Below are 14,361 nucleotides of genomic sequence, written 5' to 3'. Positions count from 1 at the left end.
CACATAGATATAATAATATTCGATTTTATACTATTTTTTTCTTTCAGGAATCTTACACCTACAAAGATCCAATTACAGAGTTTGTGGAGTGCCTGTATGTGAACTTTGACTTCGACAGTGCTCAGAAGAAACTGAGGGAGTGTGAGTCGGTGAGTATGCACTTGAGTAACCTCACCAACATTCATTAATCATTTCAACCTTTTCCCCCCCCCTAACTGTGTGAAGAAGTTGGCCCTGGTTTACTGTGCCTCTCAGTGACAATATAGAGGTCTTCTGAGAACCTCTGATTTGCGGGTCAAACTCCTGAACTTTCACACAGAGCATCGCAGTAAACATCTTTAGTAATTATGTGATCTCTGTCTGACCTTCTGCCTGCTCACACAGTGTTTCTATTTGCAGGAGTTCTGCGTGGGTCCAGTGCAGACAGAACAGTGATAGTCTGTGCCTTGTATCATACTGTCAGATATAGAGGTCCTCTTGGACACTATGACTCAGGCTTCAGTCAGATTTTACTATGGCCTGTAATTGACCCATCAGGCTAGTAGTTAACAGTAAAAGCTTTATAAGCAAAAGTCTCTGCAGAGGCGTGCAGACACTTTAAGCTTTAAGAGGGAGATCTGTCATAGCACCGCAATTTAGAACCTTTTCAGTTTTGGTTTGTAATGGATAAATGTAACTGTAGTCCTTGATGTGAGAATAGAATATGAGTAGTATACTTTAAAAGTCTCTTTTTATGCTGACTACAAACCAATCAATCATTCAGGCTGTCTTCAATCTGAAGGTTGGCTTTCATGGTCATCCAACAGTTTCCCTTCTCAGCATTTCTCTTGAGTTGATCATATCTTTTCTCTCCGCTCCATCTCTTTATGTCATCAAGCCACATTATGCGTTGTCTTCCCACCCCTCATTTCCCTTCCAAAACCCTAGTCATCAGCCTCCCACTGGACCTTCTCAGAATGTGCCCTGTAAACTTAAACCGACATCATTAAACACTAACTGTGACTATATCACCTTGTAATATAGTTGACAAAAAAAGACAAGACTAAATTGTAGTTTGAAAAACAAAAACCAAAATCTCTTTATTTTCATTGACAAAAAACAGGAAACAAAATATTACAGGAGGCGGGAGGCATAGCCTGAACAGCATGTTAGCAGAGCAGCAGCGAGTGCTCCGTCTGAGTGTCTACACTGGAGGCGTTCAGGTGCAGTGTTGAGTGTAGGTCACCCATGTTTGGAAGCTCTCAGAGCCCAATACACACTGACTCTATGTGTATTGGGCATGCATGAAACAGAGGAAAACAGACTTCACGTTTACATGTATATAGTGCAAGTGAAACATGAGCCATTACATGGCCCGTGTAGAAAGGTGTATTGATTAAAACAGCAGTGTATAATGTTACCTTTCTTTATCATGGTTGTTGTTGTTACTCTAGAAAACCTTGCCTTTTTTTAACTTTTAATACTGATGCCATGTGAACTAGCATGCTAGACAGCAATTTTATTAACCTTATTTCATTATTAAGTCTATGGGACACATTTTTTCTTTTCTTGTTAACACCAACCTCAGATCTATTTGTTGTACTTTTTAAATGCAAGCAGATTGCAATTGGTGTATGTGAAGTATTCTTCGAAATTTTATTAGGCTAACTACTTTTGTCATGTACCTTAGGCGTCTAAAAAATTGGTTTCAGAACATTTTATTGTCTGTACCGCTCTTATTGTTTTATAATAATTTTAAAGACAGAATTGGGCCCCAGAATTGTGTTGGTTCAAAATAAATATGCATATCAGAACATGCTCCATGTCTGGATGTATTCCTTAAATCGATACCATCAGACCAGACACTTTCTGCAAAGCTGCATTCATAATCATTCAGCCTGTGTTTTTCATCATTTAATGGTTAAATCTTATATGAAATCATTTTGACTAAAATGACAAAAGTATTGAATTTGGTTGGACTAGATTGACTGAAATGTTCAATATAATCTGATGGCTAAAAAAGATTAAAATGTCAACAGTTATTGACTAAAACTAAACTAAAATAATTACCATTTTCTTTGACTAAGACTCAACTAAAACAACTAAGAAAACAGGATGAGGTTGACTAAATATGATACAGGACTAAGACTAAATTTAAAAAAATAGCTGACGAAATTAAGGCTGCTTAAAATTTGAAGATATTTATGGCAATAAATTTCAACAGCAGCACAATCTACAGCATCCAAAATGACCATTACGTGAGATCAACGCCAAACAATTTCAACTAAAATGGAACATTCTAACCTTTATGAAGGTAAGATTCATTGCTTGGCTGTTGTATTGGATTAAAATCAAGAAATGCGGTGTTTCTGAAAGCATCAGACAATGTGAAGATAAATCTTAATGTTGAGTTATGAGGTCAGTTTCATTTAATTTTGTGGGCTGGGGTGCCAGTAAAGCAAACAATTTTAATTCTTCATCTGTGTTTTTAATTTTATTTCATATAGATGTGTCTGTTTTTCTTGTGCTACCTGTTTTAAGATATTGCAATGCAAGTATTATATTTTTATTGTGTGAGATATACAAGGAATGGACACAATAACAGGAACACCTGTAAAAGATAAGAATAATATTTTTTGACAAATTATGTGTTGCATTGATGGCATAAAGCCAGGAGGCTTGTCAGATTCTGGGGATACAATCAGTGGACCGTAATCAGATTTAGAGAGAGAGCAGGTGTCCTAACTAGCGTTGTGCTTCATGTATATTTTGTGTAACTTGATCTTCTAGTTCATTCTTTGCATACACACTGTAATTTGGTATTCCCAGATGACTTCATAATTTGGACCTGCAGAAGAATAAAAGACTAAATTTGGGGTTATTTGGCCCCTTTTTCATCTTTTGCCTCATGACGATAAACCTTCAGAATGAAAAACATCTGGCCTGATCAAATGGCTCTTTCCCAGGAGTAAATGTTTATAAATCATGTCAGCAGTTTACTGAAGATTGTGTTTCATTCTAAGTTATTTTTAAGTTAATAGAAGGAGTTTTTAACTCCTCGAAATCACCACTTTACAAATGAGGAAGTTAGAACTAAACTCATTAGCGCAGATTTGTTTTTACTTGGTCATACCCCCCACAAGTCAGAGAGAATACACAGCATGTTCCAAGAGAAAATGAGATTTTTCCTGTGCAAAGGCCTCCAGGGGCGATCTCTAAATGTGACATAGACTATCAGAGATATTAGAGCTGTATCCTATTTCAGCTACACACGCCCTCAATCACCGACCTTGTTAAACACTTGCATGCACTTTTTAGGAACTCTCTGTGTTGGTCTTGACCTCCGCTCATGGGGTTCTGTTTACAGAGACTCTACTGTGGTTGAAACAGATGCTCAATCCCAACTACCTCTCAGGTCAAAGCCCAAGTTATTCCAGGTGCTTTTAACACTGGCTTACCTGTCAGTCTTATCAGAGTATGTCCAGTAGGCACAAAAGCCCTCTATTGACCTTATTCAGTTCACAAGCAGGTCTTGCAAGGTGGGTGGTTCCAAAGATGTTTAACAGCACCTTTAATGCATTACCTGTCATGGTCTGCAAACATTTTCCCAAAATGATCTCGTTTGAAGTTAGTAATGCCATTTTTCCCCTGCAGAAATTCACATACAAGCATATAAAAAAACGCATTATTCAGAAGTAAAAGGATGTTTCACAGACAGTGGAGTGATTGAGGTAAACGGATACCCCATTTGGGATGGGCTCTCGTCTTGATGAGCATTTGTAATGCATCAATTTTGAGCCACTGAGAAGAGTGGCACCCATCTATTTACTGATTGCTGTAATAGCAAGATATGGGTATTGTTTTCCGCTCTCCTGTCTTCAGTTCACTGTACTCTTCACAGTAGTTTGAGCCAACAGCTTTCAACTGGGGAGTTCAGCTTGGTTTAAATTGTCCTGTTCAGGCTGTATAGGTTTTTTTTTTTTTTTTTTTTTTTGGTGTTTTTTTTGTTTCTTTCCCACTCCACCCGAATCTGGAATCACTGTCAGATGTTAGATGCTTGCATGTCAAAGAATGAAAAGTATAGGCCCACCTATAGTCAGGCCCTCAGATTGCGCATAAAAGGGCTCTTCAAGCTCCTTTCAGAATTTGTTTAAGCTTTGTGGTCTGAATCCCAGATGACAGTAATTAGGGAACTTAACTGTTCAAAGTTTATCAGCCTTAGATAAGCGTTGTCATAGTTGAAATGTGCGTTGCCTGATAGCGTCATGTAGTTGGGATTTATTCAAGCAGAACTCTGGGCAGATAGCAACTTTCTAAGCTTAAGCAAACAAAGAGCCTGTAATTCTTAGAGAACTTTTGAAGATGGAGGTCTGTGATGTGAAATAGCTCTTACTGCAGAGTTGGAATGCAGCAAGTACTGAGAAATGTGAGCACTTCACACTGTGGTACGTCTGGGGCCATAGCTGGGTCATGAACATTTACAGTAGATGAAGTAGATGAGTCGGCCATCTGCGGTAGTGTGAAAGAGTCCAAGCTAGACTGTATTTCTTACTGTAACAAGGCACAGGTGATGGTGTATATGGACGGCTGAAAAGACTTACTCTCATCTGTGAGATTGTTTGGACTGGTGGTGCTACATTCATGGGATGACTGTAGCTGTGAAATCCGGCGATCCTGCACAGGAGAGCTGACACTGATACACCGGACCAGATGAAGGGTGATACATCACAAACAATGTGGTCATCTCTTTGGTTGGCGCCGTTCTTACTTTGTTTAATGTGGTGATCTTAGAATTCAAAGATTTGTGGTTGATTGGAAGCACCTTGCGTGACCTGGGATTTATGATGTATAGAGGAAAATATCATTTTGAAAACTTTTGGCAAAAACTTTTGATGACTTAAATGTAGCCAGTATTTTCTTCCCTACTCTGTTTTCTTGACGATATATTAAATTTGATTATTTTCTCTTTTGTTATGATAGGAATTTGTTTTCAGTGAACACATTTTTTTCTTTAATTGAATAAGACATGAATTTTTAGAAGCAAACAGATTGAAACTTGTAATGCTGCACTCATGACTTTCCATTGCTATTCAATCTCAATGTCCCAGCTTGATAGTCCTAATGAGTCTAAGAAAAGCTCTGACTTCTGTGCGTATTGAACTGTTTTTCCTCGCTTGAACCTTACATTGTTGTAATAGAATTTGTGAGCTAACCACATCTGACAAAAATAAATCTTTGTATAGTATTTACACTGCTTTAATGTCACATGCTTTCTGTCTTTTAGGTTCTTGTGAATGACTTCTTCCTGGTCGCTTGCCTGGAAGACTTTATTGAGAATGCCCGCCTCTTCATCTTTGAGACCTTCTGCCGAATTCACCAGTGCATTAGCATCAGGTTAGTCACTTAATAGTGTCCAAACAACATGAAACTTAACATTTGCAAGTTGTGAACTTCTCATCGGTGGCTGCTGTATGGAGACACCAGAGCTATCTTGACCACCTTGCACAAGAGAATCCAGACAGACATCCCGAAAGACTAACAGGAAGTAATATGCTATCTTTAGACATTCAGTAAGCAGGAAGTAAGAACATGGGCTTTGTGATGAGTGGAGTTTTCCCACAGATAAGTGTTTATTGCCTCTTCCTCACACAGCCATTCTGACCCTACACATCTGAAGGATTAAGTATTGTGAGGTTTAACTGCTTCCAGGTCTCCACAGGTTGTGCTGCTCACTAAACCTTTAAGACCACCTGTTGGAGGCCAAATCGTGGACAGTTTTCTTCCAGGAAAAAGGTCAGGGTTTAGATGGCTTTAGATGTTACCAGCTGCTCTAGCAGACAGGAACATTTCAGCTCCTTTCGGTTTGGTTAGATGGAGGTCAGAGGGTTCTGTAGGTCTCTATTGACTCCTAGTTCAAAATCCAGTATAGTTACATTAAAATAAAATTGACCTTGGATGCCTACCCAAAACCAAGAAATTGAGTCAGTGCTAATTATAGTGAGCATTCGCGGAGAGAAAAAAAAAAAAAGATTATAGTAATTGTCTGCAATTAAGAGAGATTATAGGATTTGGCTGCCTCTTAACATCAATTTTAGAGAGTGACAAAGATAAAGACTGAGCATTCACCCTTCCCAGCCATTAATCCTTATCTTTGTAAGGGTGGATTTGTGCTTGTTGCTGTAACTAATCTCCGATATTAGGTAATGCATACGTTGTGCTCATGTTTATCCTGGTTACCTCACTAATTTATAGTACAAATTTCCCAGTGCTTTCAGAATGCTTTATTCATAGTACGGCCCCTCAGGTACGTGGTGAATGCTGAAGATTTGATGGGAGGTCTGCATTGAATATGGTCCACGAACACATGATGCTCAGTGGAAAGAGGGAATGAATTACTTCTGTTGACACAAAAATGATTGCATTGACTGTTATATAGAGCCGTGGAGGTCTGTAGTCAAGGTTGAACCATGGAACATGATCAGGCCCTGTCGAAATCTCCAGTTGCAGATTGTCTGGAATTGATTAGGAGTCCTGGTTCTTTTTGGCAGACTTACTGCAATTGGATCCATTTACTTGTTAAGGACCACAAAGGTTAGTGGTAACACTGAAAGAGGAAGTAGAATGGTGATTTTTCTACTTTTCACCTTTTTTCAGTGTCTTTGGATCTCTGTGTGTTGCGGTTTGTAAAGCAGAAACGCATATCAGGGGCAGTTTCAGGGATTTCCGTGTTTATTTTTGTCAGTGTTATGACGATGGACAGAACATATCTATTTTTGAAAGACACCCAAATTCCAAGTCATTAGTCCTCTACCCAGAAGCCCTCTGCACCCAAGCGTGGACTCAAATGAATTTGATGGCTGTTTTTAATGAGGACATTTTTACAGCTGTTGGCCATGATGGTTTCACAGATATTTAGCTCGCCTCTTGCCCACAGCTTGGGACACAAAAGTAGACCAGAAGTTGGCGTAATTGAGTTATTTTATGCAATAAAGGCTTATGTAAAAAGTACTGTAGGCAGTGAAAATGTGATTCAGCCTGTGCTCGTAATTGCATACACACACATCCTTTTGTCTAGACTTTTCAGTGTCCCTCATGTGTGTTTCAAATTTGGTTTTGTTTTCCTTGTTTGATTTACAGAGTTTATTCCCATAGTCCTTCATGAATTTTTCAGTGGCAAGACCCTGCTTTGACCTCAAACACACACTTGTCCTTTGACATTTTAAGTAAATGCTTAAAACGTGATAATTTGGGCAGTTTTTTCCCCCTCATCACTACATTGTATTTTTACAAAGCAGCTTACTGGTAGTTGGATGGAGTGTCTTGTGTATTTGGATGTAACACTGAAGATCTTTCCACCTCACAATTGAGTCATTAAAAAAACCACACCATCATTTCGGTTTCCCCGAAAAATCAATTTTACCCCAAGCCGAAAAAACGAGGTTGCTCCAAATGGCTTGGAGTCTCCCAAACTCTTCATATGTTAGTGTTTAACAATGCATTCATTTTAGGCCAGGCATGTTAAGAGGGGGGATACTTTTTTGAGAAGGATCCCCCATCCTCCTCTCTCCCCTAACAGAGTCAGACCCCAGTGTCTGACCCCTTTCTTCAAGTGTGAGGTTGGTATTGAGATCCACAGGAGTCCCCTAGCCTGAAGTCGAAAACTCAGGAGCCAGGGTCGAAATGAAAGTGATCCCCTCTCCCCTAAGGAACAGGATCATGATTGTGTAAAATAAAACCAGTCATGGAGGCTGTCTGCTTGGCTTAAGGGCCAAAGGATGTCAATAGTGTAGGTTGTTAAGGTCTGACCCATTCCCTGCTCCCTCTCACATCTCCCTCCTTTTCACTTTTATTTCTTCCCCCTCTTCCCTTATTTTTTTCTCTGAGGTCTAAGTAGGGGTAGCTGCTGTAGACCTCTGTGAGACAATGAGATAAAGTAACCCTGCTCTAATATACAAATGCCCTTCCTGGGAGGAAAACATTGCCAGACTTTCTTTTATAAATTAGATTAGAGGAGTTTGGCTGGTACAGGCCAAGGCCCTGGGCCCTTCTAGGCATTCTGTGTTCCTGTGTTATGCTGCAGAGATCACGTTTAGAGGGGTTAGAGGTTAGCTTAACTCCCCGGTGAGGAAACCAGATCATGTTTGTTTTGATCATCATATCTGACCTGGACTTGACTGACATGTGCCCCCACTTTACTGAATTGCCAAACAAAACACCCAGTACCCCTGCACAGCAATCACTTAATCACACGGGTAAAATCGGAACCAATAACAAATATCATTCGAATTTGCCTTAGATTACTTGATAGTTAGGTAATAAGCGAAGTGTGTCTCTGAATGTCAGTGAGAATAATGTAGTGGTGCTTTTAACAGGTGTTCATTTTTGTAGTTTTTACATTGTTGTAGAGTAGAATACGGGGTAGGACATAGTAACAGAAATGTCTGATTGTAATACAGTCTAATACTAGAGCTCCTCAATAAATAAATACCTAAGTGGTCAGTATTTGTTGACTGTGTCAGACAGACCATTTATAGTAGTAGTAATTTTTGATGCAGTAGTTTGAGTTGTGTTTGATTGCAACATATTGTAAGGTGTCCACTTACAAGCTCCTCAAAATGAGCCATATTAGGTCATATCTGGTTTTCAATGTGAGCTACTTTTCATCAATGTACCATTTGCTTTACATTAGCAGTATGTAGGCCTGCAGTTTAAATGTGGCCTTACTCTAAAAAAGTGTTGATGTTGGTAGTGTCACTCTGTGATTGCCGAACATGTGTTATCCATCACAAGCTAAACTTGAGTCATTAGACAGCTGACACTTTTTCCGAACTTGTTAGGTCCCCAATAATGATCCATAGCAGCAATTTTGCTGTCACGCATCATTTTCCACAGGTTTTGATGACCTGAAGTGTAATCAGCTGCCCGGCAGAGCGAGTGTCAGTTTGTTGGTGTGAGTGACAGGTTGATCAGAGACTCTTGTGTCCTTTTTTTCCTCCTCTGGGCTGCTGAGATACGTATGAATCAATCAAACCACAACTGGTGTGTTTTTATTTTTTTTTTAATCTCGTTATCCCCCTCCTCCATCACTTCACTGTGGTGAAAGTGTTGAGAGATATGCACTGTCACCAAACCCTATTTTGCTCATTATGCTGAGGTAATGCGTTTTATTTGTTGTTTATGCGTTTAATGCCTCATCCAGACACTGACATCATTTCACTTCCCTTCTTTATGTGGTTTTGCCACCATTTGACAAACATTCATGGGTTAGAAAGCGGTAGTGTTTCTTTTTCTTCTTCTTCTTCTTTTTGAGCCTTGAGGTAAGACAGACATTATCACAAATCCCAAATAAGATTACTTCCCACCAAAAGAATGTCTTAAAAAAGTGGGACTCTGAGGGGGACACTTGAAGTCCTTAATGGTGGTGTTGGGATCTGTGTTTGCAGAGCGATGGCGTGAGAAGTGGTTTGGTCTGGGCAGATTCTAGCTTACTCACTGGTCTGTTTCACTGAAGGAGTCTATCCAAATGTGATTAATGGAACAGGAAGTGATCATTAGTGGGGTAAATTGTTTTTTTATAGGCCTTATAACCCCTATTATTTTGTACAAAAACACACAGGCTATACACTATGACAAATTTGTACCTGAAGTATTTGTGTGAGTGAGGTTTTTTTCAGGGGTGGGAGGGGTCGGTGTCTTGCTTTTGAGATGAGAGGTAGGGTTAGTGTAGTAATTGTGGGCAGTGCACAGAAGGGTTGGGGATATTTATTGGGGCCCATATATGAAATGTGGAAGGCGTGGAGGGTGGTGGGGGTCAGACAGGAGGAAGGGGGCAGGAAATGTGGGGGGAAGGGGGTCTAGATGGGGGTATCGAGGGGGTCTAGTTATTTTGAAAGCCACAAGGGAAGCCAGCTGCACTGGGGAAAGCATTGGATCAAAGAATGCCAGCCACCCTCATACCTCCCTCCCCTCTGCTGTGACACATCCACGTCTAGCTGTATCAAAGAGCAGCCCACTCTCCAACCTGGCTTTCATTTAGAAGGACAGTCACTGGTCGGACCAGTGTGTCATGATGAGCTATAGCAGCCAGGTGGGGCGAGATTGTGTGTCCTGGACAGAGGTACAAAAAAAATAATAAGATAAGTAACCACAGAGGCTCACAACAAGGGGTAGTCCCAGCACATCTAATTGAGTTAGTCATACAAGTCTGTAAATCAAGCTCCCATTAACAGAGGACCATTAGAAGTGTTTTGAGTGTTTCATGTTATACAACTGTTGCTTGAAGCACAATATGTTGGCCATTTATTAACACTGTCAAATAAAAATAGTGACAAGTCATTTGGCACCTAATGTGCAGCATTCATCATAATGTAGTGAAGTGTTAACAGAGTTATTTGGTGCTGTTACATATTTCATGTATGCATCAACACTTTCAGACATCAGACCACTTAAGATTTAAGTCACTGTATGTAAAAGACTAATATGACAAAGTGATTTGTAACACAAGAGAACGACTGAAATTGTCCTGAGCAGATTACCCACCGCATGCTGGTAAACACAACAGTACTCGATCAATACCACAAATGTGCCAAAAAAGCTTTTGGGAATTTGAGTGTAATTTGTTTATGGTATGAAATGTCTTCTTTTAGACATGGGCTTTCTGTTATCTCTCTGTTTTTGAATAATGGAGACAATATAGTGGAATCAATAAAGCATATTTAAATGAAGGGTCAGCGTAAACATCATGTTTTGCATCACAAAACCCAACGCACCAGTGATTTTTGTTAAAATGTTCTTGTTAAAACTGCAGTTGAAATTATTTGTGATTATGAGGTCTTCACATATAGTATTATTGGTCTTTTGCCATCCTTGGGTTGCATTCCTTTAATTTTCCGAAGAATCTGCCCAGTACTGAGACAGACCTCACCGCCCTTTATGTTGCCTCACAACCAGGTTAGAGCCCAGTGTGTTTTTCTCAACAGCATGCTGGCAGACAAACTGAACATGACGCCTGAGGAAGCTGAGAGATGGATCGTCAACCTTATCCGCAATGCCAGGCTGGATGCCAAGATAGACTCCAAACTGGTGAGACATTTTGTCTTGTTCCTCAATCACTCAGCTCAGTACTTAACTAATTAATCAAAGTGTTTTAAACAGCCCTTTGTAAATTGTGGGTGGTGATGACAGTCACAAACCAGTTTTAGATGCTCCTCCTATGTGACTTCAGAGGGGTAAGAGGCATTATTTGTGTCCTGATTTTGTAATTGAAGGTTACACTGTAAGGACATTGTAACTATAATATCACACCCTTGTTAGGTCCCCTTCATGTGGATCCATGTTGAAGTTGCATGTTTTGGAGTACACGTCACAGCAGTTCTCTGTAATCAGCAAATCATAGCCCAGTCCTTTCAGAATGACATAGAATTATCTAGATGTTTCTACAGTAGATGTGAATAAGACCTGGTTGGTGTCTGTAGGATGGTGTGTCTGCAAGACGAAAGGCGATTGGCTTATTGGTTGTTATTGTGATCTGTTGTCTATTTTTGTCCGTATTCCAAGGGCCATGTGGTGATGGGGAACAACGCCATATCACCTTACCAGCAGGTGATTGAGAAGACCAAGAGCCTCTCATTCCGCAGCCAGTTGCTGACCATGAACATTGAGAAAAAGCAGGCCCACAGCACCAGGAACGAGGCGAGTAACGCACATACTGTACATACAAAATGCACGCAAACCTCCACTCCCAGCGCGTCGCTGAAGGCAACCAACCCACCCTTAACCGATCAGATTGCTAGAAGGTCAACATGAACTCAGGGCAGTTCAAAGCGTCTCAAATGATCAGCTCAGAAGAACAAGGCTAAAGAATGTTGATGAACAACCATCAACAAAAGCTCTCTTTACACGAAATAAGCCAGTAAGAGCAAGTTTAACAGAGCTAACGCTTTCATCCCTCCATTGCTCTTCAAAGGCCTAATGACAAGGTAGATTCCAAACAACCATAAAACGAGGCCTTAGCACAGTGACTCAGCTCAGCAATGTAAATAAGGTGGACCCTTACACTGGCTTTTGGTGAACATTACTCAAAGCCTGGAGTTCCCTGCACTTAGGACCTGTTGCAGATGTCTGGCTCAGGGTCCAGTCATCCCATTTAAGTGTGTTTTTGATGTTGACCTTGTGCTTTTTTAGTGGTATGTAGACTGTTGAAGTACTACAACTACCCAGAATGTCATAATCACGCACATACTCTGAACTGGAGCTCGCCACTCCTTGAAGACAAGGCACATCTGTCAAAGCAGATTGATGGGTCGGTTCCCTCGCCCGACACCCGACAGCACCAAGGCCATGGAGTTACAATAGACATGTTAAAAGTTCACCTTTTAACTGTGCAGCTCTTGAGTGACTATCTTTTGATGTGCTCAGTTACCCTCCTCCCTATTGTTTGAATATCTGCCGCAGGAGTGCAGCCATAACCCTGCTGTGCAAAGGCACCCCTCATTAAAGAATTTTTGTAATTAGACAAAAGAGACTGCAAACAACTCACAGAGCACCATTACATCCTGCTGTCCTCAAGGCTACAAATCACTTACATATAGAGAACATTTACTGCCTGCCATCTGGGCCGGCTGCTTAGGGTCCCTGTCAGCTCTCACAGCCACCCAGCGCTCACCAACAGAACACACACATTACACATTCTAACAAGGAAAACGTCAGCGCTTAACTGCTTGCACATGTATGTTACTTTTTCACATTTCCCACAATCGACAACAAAAAAGTTTTGTTTTGATTGCTCTCACTGATCTACAAATGGTCTAATTTGATGTTTTCTTCACGCTTTTCTTCCAGACACCAAGCTGGGCAGGTCAGGAAAGCGGATTTTAACGTCACAAAGAAGACGAAGGCATCCTACTCATATTACATCTTTTTTTCCACACTTGTTCCTCAAGGAGCACACAGCTCTCAGTACTGTTTTGCACTTGGTTCAAGTCATCTCCAATTCAATAAAAGTGACCAACAAAACCATTTTCACCCATGATTGCCTTATTTCTGGACATTACAAACGGCGGTTGAGGTTTGAGTGGTCAGACTTTTTTGTATCAGTATTACTTGATGAAGTTTTAATGTGCGCATTGAGTCACCGAGTGGGACAGTTAAGACTGCTGTATGTGATGCAGCTCATGTGTGCGCAGTAATGATGAATGGCTGTTTAGTCTGTTGGTTTTATGGTGTTTTAGTGGTGCGCTTCACCGTGGCAGGCAGTCTCGCTGAGTGGGACGTCAGCTGAAGGGGGCAAACAGAGGTGATGTACAGTTACCAGTGGTCACACTCTCTGCCAGTCATCCTGCCCATCTGACGACATGAGGGAGCCATAAAGAACCATTAGCCAGACGGACACAATCTTTTTAATGTCCCACCCCACCCCCGCTTTTCTCTGCTTTTGACCTTCTCATAACTCAGTCCTCTGCCTCTCCCTCCCTCCGTCTTTATCGCAATTGCTCACAAACAGGCTTTCATTCTTTCACATGCCTTTAATTTTCCTCTACTAAACAAGGATTTTATGTAAAAAATACACCTGCTTTACTGCTTTAAATCAAAAGTCTGGAAAGTGCAAAAAGTGTCCCATCACCTGTATGTACACTTCAAACACAAACCAAACAAACAGACTCTTTAACAGAAGTATGACATTGTTTTCATCAGAAGAAGAGATTGAACAGACCAATAACAGGTGCTGTCTGTTTCTTATTCTTTCCCATAAAGCATCACAGAGCAGCTATGAGTGCACTGTAAAACAGAAGTGAAATGTGACAACCCACTCTTTCAATGGAAGGGTTCGCAATTTATTTTCTTTAGACATTCCAAATAGGCCTGAAGAGTTTTCAGCCCTTAAACTGAACCAACCAACTACAAGATAAATCATGACAATGTGACCACAGAAAATGTGCAAAACTGTGTCCTTAAAAATCTTTTAAGAGTGAATGAAGCCTTGCTGCACTGCTTCATGTCACTCAGTACTGTTTTACATGCATGTGAATTTATGCAGCTAGTCGGGATCCACGCACGGAGAGTGTGAAGCTGCAGTCATTCACCACTGCTCTGTTTTTCTTTCCATTTGTTTTGTTATTACCTATAATAAGTCAGTTCTGGCTGCCAACCGCAGAGTTTCAAGGTGGTAACAGCAACATGTCAGAATGGGGGAGCTCACTAAATGTGTTTGTGTCCCATGTATTCAGGAATAAAACATTAATTCTTACTTAAAAAAGATTAAACCAGACCTACAGTAGGTGTTGACTTAAAGCCCCTGAATATTTCAACAGACTTCAGCTGAAAATGTTAACATTTTTCTTAACATTTAATACGCATGATTAAATAAGCAACACTTGATATTCC

At 40.5% G+C, this 14,361-nt stretch overlaps 1 protein-coding gene across 1 annotated transcript in view; it reads left to right on the top strand.

Moving 5' to 3' along the window:
- The window catches only part of eif3ea (eukaryotic translation initiation factor 3, subunit E, a), a 31,082-nt gene extending 18,086 nt beyond the window's left edge, over positions 1 to 12,996 (top strand). Inside the window, exons 9-13 of the mRNA XM_042422833.1 lie at positions 48 to 149; positions 5,264 to 5,373; positions 10,959 to 11,061; positions 11,536 to 11,670; positions 12,820 to 12,996. Of these exons, the coding sequence (XP_042278767.1) occupies positions 48 to 149; positions 5,264 to 5,373; positions 10,959 to 11,061; positions 11,536 to 11,670; positions 12,820 to 12,855 (486 nt within the window). The 3' untranslated portion in view covers positions 12,856 to 12,996. The remainder of the gene's footprint in view (positions 1 to 47; positions 150 to 5,263; positions 5,374 to 10,958; positions 11,062 to 11,535; positions 11,671 to 12,819) is intronic.
- Positions 12,997 to 14,361: the final 1,365 nt, after the last annotated feature.

This window comes from Thunnus maccoyii, chromosome 10, assembly GCF_910596095.1.
Source record: "Thunnus maccoyii chromosome 10, fThuMac1.1, whole genome shotgun sequence".
NCBI classification, from domain to species: Eukaryota; Metazoa; Chordata; class Actinopteri; order Scombriformes; family Scombridae; genus Thunnus; species Thunnus maccoyii.
The sequence above is the reverse complement of the archived record's forward strand: the minus strand, read 5'-3'. Positions and strand labels throughout refer to the sequence as shown.